This window comes from Toxotes jaculatrix, chromosome 14, assembly GCF_017976425.1.
Source record: "Toxotes jaculatrix isolate fToxJac2 chromosome 14, fToxJac2.pri, whole genome shotgun sequence".
Classification (NCBI taxonomy): domain Eukaryota; kingdom Metazoa; phylum Chordata; class Actinopteri; family Toxotidae; genus Toxotes; species Toxotes jaculatrix.
In genome coordinates, this window is record NC_054407.1 from 19,952,813 (window position 1) to 19,970,717 (window position 17,905).

The following is a 17,905-nucleotide window of genomic DNA, read 5'->3' on the forward strand; positions in this document are numbered from 1 at the left end:
ATTTTCAGCTCTTTGGAGAGGAACACTTGGAACAGCTTGTATTCACTGCTGTCTCTTTTGTAGCAAGATAATTGCTTGTTCTCTCTGTTGATATTTTCTTGAAATACAGAATTCCTACAGACACAATAAATCTGCGTGTTTACAGCATTAACATTTTTCAGTAGTCTATTGATTTTTTCTTTTCGCTACCTCTGTAAATACATTCTTATAGCAACTTTGAAAGTGAATTTGAACTGCAAAAGATACCCTGGGCTCATCATATGTCATAACCAATTTCAACTAGAATGAGCCACAAAGCAAGCAGAATACACTGTTGCTGAAGAGAAACTCATCAGGAATGCAGGTCATGGCTTCCAAAAACCCTTTGTTCAAGTGCGCCAAGAAACTTCTGTCTCCTCCTGTCAAAGACACTTGAGTTCAAGTATTCCCTGTTCAAACTGTTTCAATACTCCAACGGTACTGTGCTCCTTCGCCCAGCCCATCACTTCACCCTAACCTGCTGCTGACTCCTGATCTGAAGAGGGCCTGGGGACACCCTTAGTCCTCAGGTCTCCAGTTTATACTGGCTGTTTTTGCATTAGAGTTGCCTGGAGTGCCCAGAAAAAGCTTAAAAGCTGATCACTCCACTCACCTGATTTCTGAAACCCTGTGTGGCCCGACTTGCCTAACCTGACAGAGCTTTGTATCCTCTTATATCTTTGCTGCATTTGCATTATATATATATAAACAAAAATAACTATCTGACCATGTTCCTTAAAAAATAAATAAATAAAAAATGGGGTGATTGGCATGCCAAAGTGGATGGCTTCCCACTGGGGTGAAGGTGACTCCTGCAGTCAAGGACATGCTCAGGCTCTGGCTGCAGCCTGTGAACAGCCTCCAGGGGAAGGTCTGAATGGCAGTCCAAGTACAGAAACCATGGCTCAGGCCCAAGTCAAGAGCTGTTTAGGTGAAGAGTATTTCAGCCATTTTAGAAACAAGATAAACGAAACTATATCCACAGGTTTTCTCCCCAGAGGACCGGGAGAGTTAGGTGAGGAGGACGGAGAGACAGGAGGCGAAGATACTGCATGAGGCGAGTGTTCTAGGATACAAGTTATTGTATTTCACCTGTTGATTTTTATTTTTTTTTTCTTATCAGCATGGTCAGCACTTCGAGCTGCAGCAGAGGATGTGACACACAGCTCATGGAGCCAGTTTGAGGTACTTAAAAACCCTTAGCGCCTGATATCTGCTGTTTGGGTTGAAGTCTGTTACCCACAGCTCAGTGAAATCTTAACAAACAGATGCGATACATGTGTCTTAGATTCAGTGCTACTCAGAGGGTGTCATGATGTTTGATGTCCAGTGCATAAATCTACACAGAAATCACAGAACAAATGGATGCTCCTTAGGTTACAGAAGTTGCCTGAGAATCATTACGTTTTTAAGTTTTCTTCAGTATCTGAGCGATGTACAACACACTGTATGTTCATGGGTACACTGCAAACAGGTACTGCTATGAGCTAATACAGTAAACTCCAAACCAATCAAGGATTTTGTTAAAAAAAAGCAGTTACTAAACCATTTCTAGCACAATATCAAAACTAATGTGGAATGTTGTTAAGACTCTTAATCCTTAGTTGATGCAATGTGAGTGTTTGTATAAACTGGGTCATCTCATTATTGTGAAATATGAACTTAGGATACTGAAATTTTACTCCTACGTGTTTTTTCCCCAAATGGTTGTGTAATATTATCAAAGTCCCTTCTTCAAATGCTGCACAACATGTGCGTGAGCAACTGTGGGAACACTTGTAGGGCGAAATTAGATAAATGACAAACAAAAGTAGCCTGAGGCACTTTTTTTTTTCTTTCCAAAACACATTTCCAGTCTTGCTTCAAAACAGAAAATGTCTGAAGGTTTATGATAAGACAAAAAAAATTGCCAGTGGTCTCTTATAAATCTCAGCTGAGGTAAAACAGATTGAGCAAACAATCTGAATAAACAGTTGTGTGTTTTACTCCTGCACAAAGAATGAACTCTACTTGTATGCGTAATGAGCACTCCACTCATTATTTGATATCTCATTTCAATTATTTTAAGCTTTTGTGTCACATGTAAGTGTGTGACTAATGGCTTTGGCCTGAGAGGAAGGTTAGAGAACGACTGCACCACGAAAAGCTTTGTGCCATTTGTTTCAATAATATGACACATTTTAAATTCCTCCAGTCTTGGAAATTAGGAGTCACTCAGTTCAAAATACAAAAGAACAAAAAAACACTTTTTGTTTTTACTTACCTCACATTGTATCTATCAATGCAGTAAGTTTTTGTAAATTAATTTTGAAACAGCTTTTGAAATGGCTTCTGATCATATTCCGCCTCATCCATTTCTTTAGTGTGTTAACACTGTTTTTTACATCTTTTGACTGTTTCAATTAAAAGATGTGTGAGCTTGTAGCCTTACAGTGCAGTCAGACCAAAATCTGGTCGCATAAATTTACTCGCATGGTGTGACCAAAAGCAAGAGGGGACAGTAAATAGCACCGGAGAGCCTTGCAGCTTTGCAGGTCAAAGTTCAATCACACTGAACTTTTGAGCTAAGCAAAGGAAGCAAATTAATTCTTGACCGGAAACATCTCGCACCGTTTCACATAGACATGAATGGAAAGTGAATTTATGGTGTGACAGCACCACTGACATGACATCACAACCAACCCACGGAGCAGGAGCTCTGATTGGTCAGAGCTCTGTCAGCATGTTGTGAACCAACAATTGGAGCTTTAGCTGTTGTTTTTTGGGGTTGGACTTCAATAGATATTGAAGTCTAGTAAGTCTAATGAGTGATAAGTTTGACCTTATCTCACATTTTGATTTGGTATTTCATAAGGCTTTTTTATGTCTCCTAATTTTTTTTTTTCTTGGCACAGATGGGCTTCCATACACAGGACTTGAGGTAAGCTGGATTTTTTTTTTTTTTTTTTTTTTAATTTGGGTGAATTTATCCAGTTCACACTTTGCATTTAAATGACACTTTTCCCAATTTTATTTACACATAGTCTGGTATTTAAAAAAAAAATACAGGGTCGGTTATATTTTGCGCGTTGCCATCACAGTATCCGCTCACGCTCTTTCTCTCTTTCTCTGCACTCAGGCACAAAAACGCAGCAGCAGCAGCTCTGATCTGACGCCTCTACCTTCTTATTTTCCGGTGAATACAACCAGCTGCAACTTTTGTCACCGCACAGCTGCCGGTGGTTCCTCCTCACACACATCACAAACTGGATTCATTAAAAGTCAAGTGAGGCAGCTGGATGATGTCATATCCGTGAAGAAGGGTCCCTATAACCCAAACGCAGCTCGGATTTTCTCTGCATGCATGCCCACTAACTTTTTCCTCCTTGCAGTGACGAGCTTTCTCCCCGCTGCCCACATGGCATGCGTAACGGGGACGACTGGATGGATGTGCCCCCCTCCTCACCAGGAAGCCAAGGTTTTTACCAGCGCGTAGTGGAGGTGGAGGTGGTGGTCGTGGCGGCGGCGGCGGTGCGAGCGCAGGGGCAGAAACTTGCGTGAATTTTGTTTTTGTTTTTTTGTTTTTTTTGTTCCCGTCGCGGCTGAGGAGGCGGAGGAGGGAAGCGCTGTCGGAGCCGGCAGAATGTGGTCGCTGTCCGTGTTTCTGAACCCGCTGCTGTTTCTGCTGCTGTTCGGGTACTGCCCTTCAGTGGTGAGTTTCCCTTCATTCTGCCTCTATATTTCTCTTCAAACAACACACACACACACACAGACACACAGACTTAACTTCAACAACCAGCTCGGTTTATCAGGTAACATTAGTGCTGTAAAGTTCAGGTCATTGGGGATGTAATTAATTAGGGTGGAGCACTGCACAACGGTTGAAGAATCACCAAAAACACAGAATGAGTCATTTCAGTTTGCAGTTTCAGCCATTGTTGCTTATTTTGCTGATTCTTTGCTGTTGTCACCAGTGCCCATATATACACTCCAGTGCAAGCAATAACTGAAGCTAAATATGTAATGGTGATTCTAATATGTAATCTGAAACAAAAAATACTGAATTTAAAGTGTTGCTGGAGGAAGAGGCACCCTCACAGCACTCATGTTTATTGCCTACATCAACCACATAGCACTGATATTGATCCTGGAGTATTGCCAAGCCTATAACTCACTTTTAAGGGAGAGTTCACTCATTGTAAAAAAAAAAAAAACCCACTGTAGATTATATCAAAACCCCTCCCAGACAGAAGAAGCAGCACTAAATAGGCAAATTGTGTTTCACACTCGGTAAAACTGAATTTAACTGAAAGGATTCCATCATTTCTAGAAGCAGATTTCTTTTTCATGCTTCCTCTCTGTTTTTGAAATGTAATGCTGTATAGGAAATGCATCCTGCCGGTGTAAGCTCCTGAAACTGAATCCATCTGGGAGAATTATCACAAATTAGGAGGAGCAGCTTGCAGATCACCAGGCCATTTGGACAAGAACAATGGTCGATTAGGTTCATCCCACCCATGCAGAGTACAATCGCTGTGCCAGTGTCTTGATTGCAAAGCACTGTCCTCACACAGTATCACCTTCCTATGACTGAGAGTGGTGTGCGGACTTAATGTTGTTCGTTTGTTCAGAAAAACAGGAAATGTTTACAGGCTAAGTCAGTACTCTAAAACTGTGTTCAGATCTGTCAGAAAGTCTCAATGAACGTTCAAAACAAAAGAGGAGCCAGCTGTCTGAATTATTTAATGAGAGAAAAACTCTTTGTGCTGAGTTCCTCACAAAATAAAAAGCCTAGTTGGAGAGTGCATCTGGCTTGGCTGTGCTACAGATTCATTTTAATATGAGGAAATGTGCAAGTGAGAAGAGGGGAAAGGATGTGCGTCACTCAAGAGACAGAGGAGAAAGACCGTTTTAACAGATTAGTGAAACTGGCTTCTTTTTAGGAGCCTTTCAAAGCAAAGTCAGGAAAAGAGGTGCTGAGGATGTTTTTTCCCCTCCTCTTTTATCCCATTCAGCTATGATGCCATGAGAGAGAGGCTGATTTCAGCTACAGTCATGGTGCATCAAGCCATCTAGTCTCCCTAATAATTTCATAGACTACAACAATATACTGCACATGACCTCCAGATATTTTCAGTTCAGCATCACGTTTTCCTCTGCTGCTTTTTGCTGGGGTCTTATCCTTCAAGAAATGCTCACTGAGCAGAGAAGTTCAGAGGAGAAACATACCATAGAATAATAAAATAAATAATATTTAAAAAAATGTGAGATGATTATATTCTGCTTTGCATCAGGGCATCAGCAGGATAAGCCTCAATTCCTGGATCACAAACTTTACAAGCTACCAGTAGGAGGGTGGACAAAGATCAGGGCTGCAGTGCTTTGATAATACCTGAAACAATTTCCTTGCAATCTGATAACAGTAACATAAGACAGATGTGCTGGGAAAAAGAGTGAAAGCTCAGGAGATTGATAACGTAGAAGGTATTTTATTTTTTTACTTTTTATTTGACTTCGAGATAACATATCAAAGTGAAAAGAAGATGTGGCAGAGGAGTCAGGGTGCAAGTGTTTAAAACCATTCATTCATCTTCTATACCGCTTGATCCGTCAGGGTCGCGGGAGTGTTTGAAACCAACATAGTAAAATCAAATTCTCTATTGCAAAAATTCCAGTTAATGGTTTGGGCAACCATTTCATTCTTAAAACAAATGACTTTTTAAAAGCAATAATACAACATAAACTAATAGCTTGACATTTTACCTGCAAAAAAAGAAAAGAAAGAAGCGGCTTCTCTGTATTTGAAAATGATGAGTCAATGCCTGCTCTTCCTCCTTGGCGTGACGTCTTCGCCTGCTCAGGGGGGACATGATCTTTCATGGCTGATTCCAAGCGCACTTTAAACTGCTCGGGCTGTCAGGCAAGGATGAATGGGAGAAGGAAAGAACGCCTGCACTACAAACAGGGCACCTCAGTTTTTCTGTCCACCACTTCAAAAGCTGCCGGATGCCAAAGTTCACATGTTTTACATGTTATTCTCCCTACAGATAGAACCTAACACAAAATCCAAATGATAGTTGGTTGTCTGCCAAAGAGGCTGGTAGTGCAGACAAATTTACCATCTGCAGTCAAAGGTTGCCAGTATTTGGCTGGAGGCTTGTGTTAATTTTCCAGGCTGACAGTAAACAGCAGTGTTGTTCAAATACTTATTCTGCTTGTGTGTCTGATAGGTATCAACTTTTCCAGCACTTCAAGACACTTTGATCAATATTTGGAGCAAAACTAGTTTTTACTGTGTACACTCTGACAGTGGTTGATGGTGTTGCATTAAAATATGCTGCATCGGCTTATGATGCATAACTTTATGTTCTTTAGGCTTTATACTCTAGAGCTGGGGCGCATATTGAATGCAGTAAAGAATGGGAAAAGCTCCCACAAATCAGGTTTATCTGCGTCTTCCAGCAGGACTTTCAGTTAAGGCATTGGAGGGCCTAGTGAGGAGAAACAGAGGAATTTCAACACTCGGGTTATTCATCAAGGCCAGGAAACACTATTTATTGTTGAAGAGGAAATTCACTGGAGACCATATACTGTGAGCGGAGGAATATCTTACAGCAAAAGCACTTTGTTCTTTTAAAGCCCAGACGTTTTATAAGTCAGTGGAATGGGTTGGTGTCAAAGCTTTGGGGAAAAGGCAGAAGAATGGATGACCCATGAGGAAAAAATAAGAAAACCATAACTGCTGTGTACTGCAATTTCATAATAGTGATATCATCAGAGTTCAATTTATTTTGTGTGTCTCTCTCTGTAGATGTGTGTGCTGCGTATTTACGGCTGTGCCTGTGTTTCTGTATGCAGACCATCAGGCCAAAGGAGGGATGGCAGGTGTACAGCTCGGCTCAGGATGCAGATGGGCGTTGTATCTGCACAGTGGTGGCACCTGAACAGAATCTGTGCTCCCGAGATGCCAAAGGCAGACAGCTCCGCCAACTCCTGGAGAAGGTGTGTGCACACAGCCACACACACATTTCTGTTTATGTGACAACACACACACACACTCTCACTCGCACATTTACTGTAAGCAACCTGCACACCTGAATTCATATAGACATATCCCATCGATTTCTATCGTTATTCATGCTTCTTTGTTGCCCTAATCCTCAGAAAGATTGCACCAGCCAGGTCCATAACCCTATTTTCCACTTCTGCATATATTACATGGATGACATCAGCTGAATGGCGGCTTGTGAAGACGAGAATGCTCTCCATCTCATCTTAACAGAACTGGAGTGTCCCCATTTTTTTTTTTTTTGCAACAAACCATTCAAGGCTATTGCTGGGGTTTGGGTTATTATCGCAGTTGACTGGGAATGTTATTTCTGTCAGAAAGTGGATTATCCTCAGCTTTTCAAGAATTCGTGTTTTTTTTTTTTTTCCATATCGACCACCATGGATTTTTTTTTTTTTTTTTATAAAAGCATGCATTTTGAATCAATTCCATAAAATTAGCTCACACAACAGCCAACATTGTGAACTGAAGCAGAAACATCAAATTTAATTACAAATGTTAGGGTTTTTTTCCACCATGACAGTAGTGATTTAATGCATTATCTACAAGCAAACAGCACGGCGCTGGAGTCACTTTCCTCAATTAATATGCCATATAAGGAAACATCGCTCTAGCCTACATTTTAATGTTGTGTGCCAAAGGGTGTTCTCTGTCATTCACTGGGGCCTTTGACACTAATGTACTAAGCTGCCTCAGGGCTTCAGTGAGGCCATTTTAGGTTCCCTCTGCCAGAGCCAGAAAAGTATGCAGAACACAATGTGTGAGTGTTGTGCCACTTTGCTAGTGATGTGCTCCAATAATGTTGGTTGGTTACAATTATGGTCAAAGAGAGAAGAGAGAAAGAACCATATTTCTTATTGTTCTGATACCCCATATACCTACTGAACTTTTGTTACACCAGAGAGAGAGACACTGTAAGGTTTCTGTGTCAAACAAATGCCCTGAAACAAAAAAACAGGGAAATTGTTGTGAATTATAATAAAGTGAAATATATGTTTAAATACTGAGAGAAAGCAAAGCAAGAAAACTGCCATGTAACCGTCTCATGCCAATATAAAATTATTGCACAGCTCTATTCAGCTCACACATGGATGGTTAAAAGACAATCACGTTGGAGGTCAAAATATTGATTTATTCCTTAGGAAGTTGAGGCATGGCAGGATACTGAACGGCTAAACATGGAGGACATTTTAATCTCGTGGTGGACGGAAAAATCAATGCTGCACTGTTTCATTCTTTTCAAAAGGTGCAGAACATGTCGCAGTCAATCGAGGTGCTGAACCTGCGGACGCAGAGGGACTTTCAGTACATCATGAGAATGGAGAGCCAGATCAAAGGGCTGCGATCAAAATTCCGACAAATCGAATCGGACAGGAAGACGCTCGTCAACAAAAACTTTCAGGTTTGTTTTTGTTTTATGTTTCAGCCTGTGAGAAACATCACAGGAAAGCCAGGGAAAGGTATCTCTTCCAGCGATACCTGAGAAGCATCTGAACTGATTCAGGTCTACCGATGTCCAGCGAAGGACAACATTGTTCTTCGCTGGACATGCTGATGGTTACATGAAATATATTCAGGATTCATTTGTTTAAGCTTTACAAATGAGAGGAACAGAGGCAATTCAAGAAATTTTTGTTTGGACCTGATACAAAGGTAATGCCAGTCATTTTCATTGTGAAGACTTTGAAAGGACTTCCATATAATTTCACACTGTGTAATTGACATTGCCTTTACATAACGATAATAATTATCGCTATTATCATCCATCACTGTGTTCTTTCTCTTGATATAGACTGATATATGTTTTTTCCTGTAAAGTATGGTTAGTGTTTTGTTTGTTTTTTCAAGTTAAATAAAAGAAAACCAAGTTGTGCTGTTTTCCCTCAAAGAGCAGTATTTTTTAAAAATAATATTCAATTGGACAAAAAGTCTATGTTTGTGCAAAGCAATGGTGAAACACTCTTATTTATTTTTTATCAAGTATTGACCAAAGTAAGATGATGAAGTATCTATGTTATTTGGCATTGATCTGCACATCTCTAGATACTGAGCCTTAGAAACGTAATTGTCTTCCACAAGTGAAATCAAGTGCCAGAAGGGAGGAGATGGTATGCTTCAGTTTTCCTGAGTGATACATTCTGCCTCCGTTAAAGATGTTGGCCCTGTTACCATAAAACGTCCTGAAACTGCTGCACTGAAAACAAACTGAACTGCTCTGCAATACTGAGAGATTTGTTAAGGCAGGTATTTCTGGTGTATTCTAGGAACTCAAGGGAAAGATGGAGTCCCTGCAGCCGCTGATCCCTGTCCTGGAGCAGTACAAGACAGACGCCAAGCTTATCTCCCAGTTCAAAGAAGAGATCAGAAACCTGTCTGGCGTGCTGATGGGCATCCAGGAGGAGATGGGAGCCTACGACTACGAGGAGCTGCAACAGAGGGTCCTAAACCTGGAAAATCGGCTCCGCAACTGTATGAGCAAACTCAGTAAGTCCATTTGCAGAAAAATCACATCCGGGTATGGTGACCTTAGATTAGTGGATGGCAAAGAGAACGTAGGTACATTCCTTGCAGCTGCCAGCAGATTGTTATTTTAGATACAGAGCGAGGGACAAAGAAGTACTGCTACTGGAGGCAGAAATAATGTTAGTGGTTTAAGAAAAACCTCTGTTTGCCGAACCAAGTAAAATGTTTCCAGGCTAAAGGTAAATGGTGGTAGCATCATGAAGCTTTGTGCTGTGGCTGCTAAGTGAAAAAAACATGCAGTCCAGGCTTGAAAAAAGTCACAATTGCTAAATTCGTTTAATCTGTTTGTTTTGTGCCATTTGCGCGTTGGGCACTGAAAATCTGAGGTTTCTTTTCTTCGGCCACTGAGGTGGACCTCAGCTAATAAGATCAATTCTGCTTCCAGATCAGCTTCGCTTTTGGTAAAGGTTTGCATAACTAAATCTCTAATTATCCAAGTGCCAAGTTATCAACATTGATGGGGCCTGTCAAAGTGTCAGTGTAAATAGCTAACATGTGAATGCTAATGAGATGTGGCTGGAAATCTGTCTGAGCTCGAGATGATTTCTTAAGCACTCGTTGTGTTCAAGCTTTGATTGATTAGGTAAAATAGCAGTTAAATACTTAATAGGGAACTTGCAAGCTTAAGTGCAAGTCTACTGTCATGTGGCACAATTAAAGTGTCTGGCAAGATGAATCAAGTGCAGCTCAAGTGCTTCAAATATTAAACCATGTGGGATAACTGTTCACCCAGCTTTGACACATGACAATGGGTTTTACACATTGTTTTACTGTGGCAGTTTCTCTGGTTGTCCTGTGTAGATCTATAACATGCTGCACACACAACATCCAGAACCAAAACATTTTGGACTGAAAAAATGAACCACTACCAAATTTAAGCACTCCAGCGCTTTGAGAATTATTCCAGTCATAACATCATAACATTGGCTGTAGTTTTATCATGTGGAGCGGGAGAAGTTTGTGCTTTATGTCACCAGAGCTGTGTGATGTGTTCGCAGCATGTGGCAAGCTAATGAAGATAACTGGGCCTCTGACAGTGAAAACATCAGGGACCAGATTTGGAGCCTGGATGACCGACCCACAGGCATCTCCCAAAAACAACCGGGTGAGTCCATTTAATGTGCTTTTCTTTATGTCGCAATCCTTTGAAGCAACACTGAGCGGTTTAATAATTTACACACAGCTGCTTCCCTCCTGTTGTTCAGGGGGGGAAGAGATGCTGTTGAATTACAAAATCATACTCCCTGAAACTTTTTTGTACATTTAAACTCTGATTTCAAACACAAAACCTGATGCCACTCCCTGGACTTTTTATGTACGTGAAGCAGTTGGATGGCTGGATTCTCTGAACTGAATGGGGAAAACAACTCAAATTTACTGGAATAGGCTGCACTTTGTTTACTACTTGGCACAGAGCCTTCAACACAGTGTTTTACAGAATGGGTGAAAGCCAATATATACACCACAAGGTTTCTGGGACTCAATTATCCAATGTGCACTAGGCACATTAACAATCAGCCTTTGAAGGATGTTTCACCTTCAAAACAGTGTCAAAATAGAAGTACACAACACACTGGCACTTAAAATGTGGCAACTACCATACGAACAGTCAAAGAATAGAGTCACAGAAATGAGGGGAGCTTTACCCTGTGGAGTTGTCTTGTTAAGAAACACATTTTCTTGAGAGTGCATTCAGTGTTACTCACCAAACTAAACTGTGTAAATCCTTGAGACCTAACAAACTTATTAAATGCATTTCCTTCTCTGTAAAGCATTTGCAAAGCCATTTTAATACACTTATACTGCAGAGGCCAAATGTGAGTTTCACATGCAGTAAATCCAAGAACAAGTTGCTCTTGAAGTTGAAAAAATAGTCGCTGAAAAGAAAAAACCTTTATATTGTGAGGCATAAGACATTGTCCCAGGCTAAGTAAAGGCTTTTCACATAACCTGTCTATGTACTTTGACTATTTTCTTTTTTGTAATACATTTTTTGAATGTTTTCAAAATGTCTTTGTTTACATCCACCTGTACTTTCTAACTAACTTTAACTAACAGTGATCTTCCACCTGGAGTTTCTTGAAACTGAAAATCACAGGATTGTTGTGTGTCTGTATTCACCTGTGCCCAGGTCTGGTACATGGACAGCTACACTAACAACAAGATAGTAAAAGAGTATAAATCCATTGCTGATTTCGTGGCTGGAGTTGAGTCGAGAACATACAACCTTCCTTTCAAATGGGCTGGAACCAACCACGTGGTGTACAATGGTTCTCTGTACTACAACAAGATGCAGAGCAACATCATTGTGAGGTACAGCTTCGAGACGGGTCGCGTGGTCACACAGAGGGCTCTGGAGTCTGCAGGCTTCCATAACGTGTACCCCTACACCTGGGGAGGCTTTTCGGACATTGACCTGATGGCGGACGAGCTGGGCCTGTGGGCCGTGTATGCAACCAACCAGAACGCTGGGAACATCGTCATCAGTCAGCTGAACCCCGACACGCTCCAAATCCTGAACACGTGGAACACAGAATACTCAAAGAGGAATGCCGGTGAGTCTTTTATGATCTGTGGGACACTCTACATCACCAACTCCCACCTTACTGGCGCCAAAGTGTACTACGCTTACTCCACTAAAACCTCCACTTACGAGTATACAGACATTCCTTTTCATAACCAGTACTTTCACATGTCTATGCTGGACTACAACGCCAGGGACCGCACCCTGTATGGCTGGAACAACGGCCACCAGGTCCTGTTCAATGTTACACTTTTCCACATCATTAAAACTGAGGATGACTCTTAAGCAGAAGAACATACTGTATACGTTAAGGAAACTATGAAAACATGGATGGTTTCACCTGAATGTGCTGATGACTTTTGTTTATTTGCTAATTTATTTAATTTAAATTTATTTAATGACATGAGCTATTAGCTACTCACCTGTTTTCACTTGAAAATTGAGACGTTCTCCATGTGAGAATGTGACTCTTTTACTATAAAAATAAATGACAACACAAATTAAAACCAGTTTGTTGCATCATGGAACCTACTGCAAGTCGCACATTTTGAACTAAATAATGGCACTTTTACTTAGCAACTTTTAGGAACACTGAACTATGAATTAGCAGTAATTTCTGCAGTTCCCTTTTCTCTCCAAAATGAAAGCTCTTCCGAAATGAAGTCTTCATATTTATAATGGTTTTCTCACTCGGTATTGCATTTATTCATGCCCCCTAATTTATTCATATTTTGACTGTGTTCACTAATTGTTCATTTTGTTTCCATTCTTTCCTTTCCATTTATTCATCATCATCTGCTAATTTATTCCTGCCTTTCACTACCTCCACTTAGCTTTCAATTTGTCTTTGTACTTTTCCTTTCAAAAGTTTTTTGCACTTGACCTTGTACAAGACAGTGAGAAACGTGGTGAACCATAATGAACCTGTATAGTTGTTGTACTTGGCTTTTTTGTGTCTATGAAGATTCTCAGTCATCCAGGTCATAGGATATCTGCAAGTACTAAGTCAAAGTATTTCAGCAAACAGTAAATCTGGTTGCCTTTTAACTTAGTACTTTGAGATATTAGCTTTTTTGTAACTTCAGCAACAGTTTGTATGCCTTATTCAGTGCAGTACATTTTGTAAGCCCAAGGACAACAGCTCTCGTGCATGAATGTTGGCTATCCTTATAGCATTTTTACTGTAACTGTGTCTGTGTATTTTGTATTTGCACAACATCCCATTCTCCTCCCCACTAGCTATAGTAATAGTACAGAGTCATTTATACAGACAGCAGTAGATAACTTTAATAATCATTTGTTTGTGTAAATAAGAAGTTATACATAACCAAAATAAAAGTATTGTTTTCGTTAAAACGGTGTTTTCTGTGTATTTGTGCTCTCAAGTTGACAGATTGGTTAAATCGTTACGGACGCTCTGAAATGTGTCAAAAGGAGTGCAGCACATTGCACTACAATTTAATGTAATGTCACTTCTCATAGATATGAGTGCAATAATGTTTTTCTGCCAAAAAAGAGTTACTCACTGTCCTCTAAAATGCCAACGTGACTTATGTTTTTTCTCCTTTCTCATTTCCTGCACTACTTTACCCATTTTACAGCTCTCTTATTCTTTGGCAGTGTTGTTATCACATTAAAAGATATTTGCTTTTTTTCGCTGGTTACTCTCAGTAAGGGATAGCTCAGGATCTTTGTACACTTTGTACTTAATGCCAGCAGCTCATAAAAGCTTCATGCTGTGGTTAGTGTGTTGGCTTTACTGGGTTTTGATTATTAATTGTATCTCTTCCGGCTATAGCAAACTGAACTGATTGGCCATGTGTTGCAATGCTTTGCAGTACAGTAAAGCTATGAAGTATAGACTATGTTCTAATGTTGACAGTGGACTTCATTAACAGTTAGCAAACAAGAAATAAATGTCACAGAGGAGGAAATGTTACTCAGCCACTCTTAGGCAAGGCAAAGAAAGATATATATATATATATAGATATATATATATATCTATATATATAGATATATATATATATATATTTTTTTTTTTTTTTCTTTTTCAAACTCAAAGGACCTTCGTCTAGGCACAAATAGAAAAACACACTGTTTACATCTGGGAGTCTATATGGATAAAAAATAAAATAAAAAATAAAAGAGAAACATACAGTCTATTTCTTCACTATATGTGAAACTGTATCCCCTCACCTCTTTGTCCGTCTAAGAAAAGAAATGTACTTCAGCAGTTTGGAAAATGACACGTGGCACTTCAATCACAATGTGGCTAGAACATTACTGTCAAGGCTGAAAGGTGTTGAGTAACAAAGGTTTAGGAGAACAGCGAGTGGATGCGAGATTCTTCAAGCGGACAACATTAGTTTTAAAAGTGATTTTCATTGTGGAACTTAAATTGTGGTATTCTCTGTGGTATCTTTTTTGAATGGAATAAAAGTTCCTACACATTTCAGTGTTGCGTAGTTCTGAAAGCCGTTGCAGAGGGCAATAAAGTGTTACTATGATAACATAAGGATGGGCAAAAGAAAAGTTGTTTTCTTTCTCTCCACAAAACTATCCATCGTGAGCTGCAAGAGGAGGCATAAACGGGTGCAAACTCATATACCAGATAATAAAACAAATACCAGGACCATTAACCGCAGGCAGCCATGCTCAAAAGTACAAGTTACACCTTTAATTGGCAGCCTGCTAACGACCGACTAACCTCTTAACTCAAATGAAAACTGAATGTGCGCGAATAAAACAAAGCAAGAAGACATATTAGTTTCACATGATTCTGGCAATTCAAGTTTCACGTCTTGTCAGAATCCACTTGTCCTGAAATAAACATGATAATTGATGCAAGAAGAAGAGATTAGTGAGATTAGAATCTAAGAATTCGCTGGTAAACAAAGAGATTTTCAAATAGCATTTTGTAGATACAGTGAAGTCCAAGAATAGAAGTTAATTATGAAGGAAACACAATTCTCAAGAAGCCAGATTTGACCCAAACATTCTCGAGAGGTTAATGAGGGATGTATATCTTTTTACAGTGTAAAAATGTGCAAGTTTCCAAGCAATTTAATGTTCTGGTGAATCTTAGAATAAATCTCTGTTGCCATGCTCATTATATTGTAAACTATGACTTGTGGGAAATGATGTTGTTTACAATAACATGCTGTCTAATGCAAGAAAAAAAAGGATGACATCAAAGGATGACAAAAATAAACCAACAACACTGAAGAACTGTTCAAAGAAAAACAGAATTTCATGACTTAAGACTAAGACTATCCTTGTCAAGATTCACACTTTTTGCAGTGCTGGGCTCTTGACTTATCTGAATGTTGACTCATTAGGGAGCCTTTCTGTGGCGAGGAGGTGTGATTTCACAGAGTGTGTGAGTGTGAGATGGCCTTGAGGACTTTTTTAGCAATCCACTGTTACATGCCCACAGGTAACTATCAGAGTTAGTACAAGGATTTCCTAGACTACACATATATATAGTACACACAAGTATGCATGCACACCATTTATGTTATTTGTATACAATAACATATTGTAGATCTTCCATTAACAACAAGAACTTTGGGTTAATTTCTTGACAGAGCATTTAATCTAATGGCAATCCAGTTTGACTTGCACAGAAGAAATACAGAATAACAGCATGGAATACACGGCAACATGACAAGCAACATGCATGAAGCTTTAAAGGTAAAAAAGCCCCAGCAGGAACCAATCCACAAATAACTAGAATTACCGGCTTGCGGCTGTATCCACCTCCACCAACATGTCAAGTTGCACTTTACATCCATTTTTGTCCGGACTTATATAATATACGTTGTGAAGACTTTGAAGGCACTATATGTACAGTGAAGCTGACCGTTGACCTTTTAGGATACAAAATGTCATAATTTAATAATTTAATCCAAGTGGACATTTGTGTGAAATTTTGTTATAATTAGCATGTGAACGCTTAACTTCACAACTTGACTTATGGCCTTTGACTAATCTCTCCATCCTTCACCTGTAGTGAATGTTTGTGCCAAATTTGAAGGAACGTTCGTGAGACATCACCTTCACTGGACTGGGACAGAAGGATGGACAACCCGAAAACAGCTGTCGACAGCTGTTGATATGATGGGTATGGTACTCTTGTTGTCATCCCACACAAATAGCATTTCATGGATGTATTAACAGAATTGGTTTATTTCCCCTTTTGTTGGTGGTGATAGGGTGTTAACATTAAGGATAATCCTGTTCCTGATCATTGGATTTGTGTCGCTAGGCAACAGCATGGGGTTCAAATATGTTTCCTGTCAGCTATTGATGTTTAAAAAAAAAAACCCCACTGTAACAGGAAATAAACCCAGACCATTTTAGAGTGCTGAATGTGAAGCAGTCTACAGCAATGAAACAAAAGGCCGTACTTAATGTACTTGACACACACTGCAACTTTTTTTGTTTCAACCGATCACCCAAATGTAATTACTGTGGTCCATCTGATGCCATCCTCTGGGAGCCCTCGTTTATCATTATTAGCCCACAGTATAAACATTAACATCTGTTGACCAACAGTGTAGATGACTTTAGCTTTCAGTTCAGCTTTGGCAACACAAGAGGATTAGAATAAAATTATTTGTTCAGCACTACAGGAGACAGCTGAGATGCAAAGTTTACATCTGATTACAAATGATAGCTTGTGATGCTACAGATCATCCTGACAGCTGAGAACTAATCCTTTGAGAGTGGGAGATGAGGTTGCGTCACTTTATCTCTGTGTGTTAAAATCACATTCAAACATTCGTTGCTGGATTTGCACATTCACAAAAGAAGGGAAACACACAAGTGGGAAACAGCAGTTAAATACTTCCACTGTAAAATGGTTGTGACCATGTTTACAAAAAAAAATAAAGGGAAAAAAGAACAAGCTGAAAAAATTACATTCAATGGTATTTTTAAAAAACGGTTTTCAGTTCCTGTGCCAATTTCCGACCTGAGCGAGGGAAGAAGTTGCTATTAGAAAACATCAATTCAGCTTCGATTGTGTCAGGTGTTCTCTTGTGCAATCGAGACACGTTTGAGGGCAGTGGAAAACAGTTTGAGTTCAAGATAGAGCTGCAGACTGATGTCTCTAAAACAAGTCAACTGTGGTGATTGAAGTCATTAAAGTTAACAGCTATTGGCGGAAGAGGGCACTTAGACTTTTACATTTAAAGCAGGAATATAACAAGACAGGATTTAGTCTCCATCAGAGGCCTCCCTCAACATGTCACACTTTATAATCAGGTTTTTCTCCAGATGAGTGATGATGGAAATTGTTCTCTGATTGCTGTGATACTTTGACAAATTATATTGTTGTTTTCATTTTGAGAATGAACCGAATTTCTGCTTCACTACAATGTTGTTTTTTGTGGTAAAATCCTACTAAATCCTTTGCCAAAAAATTTATCACAGCATTTACAGTTTACAGAGGTAAAGAGTCTGTCTCTACCAGAGAAACCAGTTATATATATTCAACTTTCTTCAGATCATAAACTATAGTTTTTGAGGTTCATTTAATGAAGCGATTTGCCACTTAACCATTATTATCCTGTTATCTGTCATTTTCTCTTTTAAGTGAAACTCTGTAGACTTTGCTAAGTAACTGCTACTGTGAACACATGTGACAAGTGCAGAACAAAGCCACCCTAAATTTTCCTTCATTTCCCAGGATCCTCTAGGGGCAGCTGCTTTAATGGCATCATCATTCAGCGCCCAGACTGATAGAAAGTGGAATGGGACCTGCAAACATGAAACAACCACCTTGCCAT

General features: G+C 39.6%; 1 protein-coding gene across 3 annotated transcripts; it reads left to right on the forward strand.

Annotated features, from left to right (window-relative positions):
- Window positions 1–898: 898 nt before the first annotated feature.
- LOC121193708 (noelin-3-like) lies at window positions 899–13,430 on the forward strand. 3 transcript variants are annotated; one of them, XM_041056153.1, is made up of 10 exons: window positions 899–1,033; window positions 1,142–1,203; window positions 2,913–2,938; window positions 3,137–3,283; window positions 3,390–3,709; window positions 6,856–6,999; window positions 8,313–8,468; window positions 9,331–9,550; window positions 10,588–10,694; window positions 11,721–13,430. In XM_041056153.1, the coding sequence occupies exons 5-10, from the start codon at window positions 3,641–3,643 to the stop codon at window positions 12,396–12,398; spliced, it is 1,374 nt and encodes a 457-aa protein (XP_040912087.1). In that variant the 5' UTR covers window positions 899–1,033; window positions 1,142–1,203; window positions 2,913–2,938; window positions 3,137–3,283; window positions 3,390–3,640; the 3' UTR covers window positions 12,399–13,430. The 3 variants fall into 3 exon arrangements, with proteins under 3 accessions (XP_040912087.1, XP_040912085.1, XP_040912086.1); XM_041056151.1 differs by having other exon boundaries at window positions 3,137–3,193; XM_041056152.1 differs by lacking the exons at window positions 899–1,033; window positions 1,142–1,203 and having other exon boundaries at window positions 2,899–2,938; window positions 3,137–3,193.
- Window positions 13,431–17,905: the final 4,475 nt, after the last annotated feature.

Excerpts from the sequence above, each read along its gene's own strand:
- LOC121193708 (XM_041056153.1), top strand. The coding sequence starts at position 3,641 with ATGTGGTCGCTGTCCGTGTTTCTGAACCCGCTGCTGTTTCTGCTGCTG. Across the intron at positions 8,469-9,330 it reads TCGTCAACAAAAACTTTCAG|GAACTCAAGGGAAAGATGGA; the intron begins GTTTGTTTTTGT and ends GGTGTATTCTAG. Across the intron at positions 10,695-11,720 it reads CATCTCCCAAAAACAACCGG|GTCTGGTACATGGACAGCTA; the intron begins GTGAGTCCATTT and ends ACCTGTGCCCAG.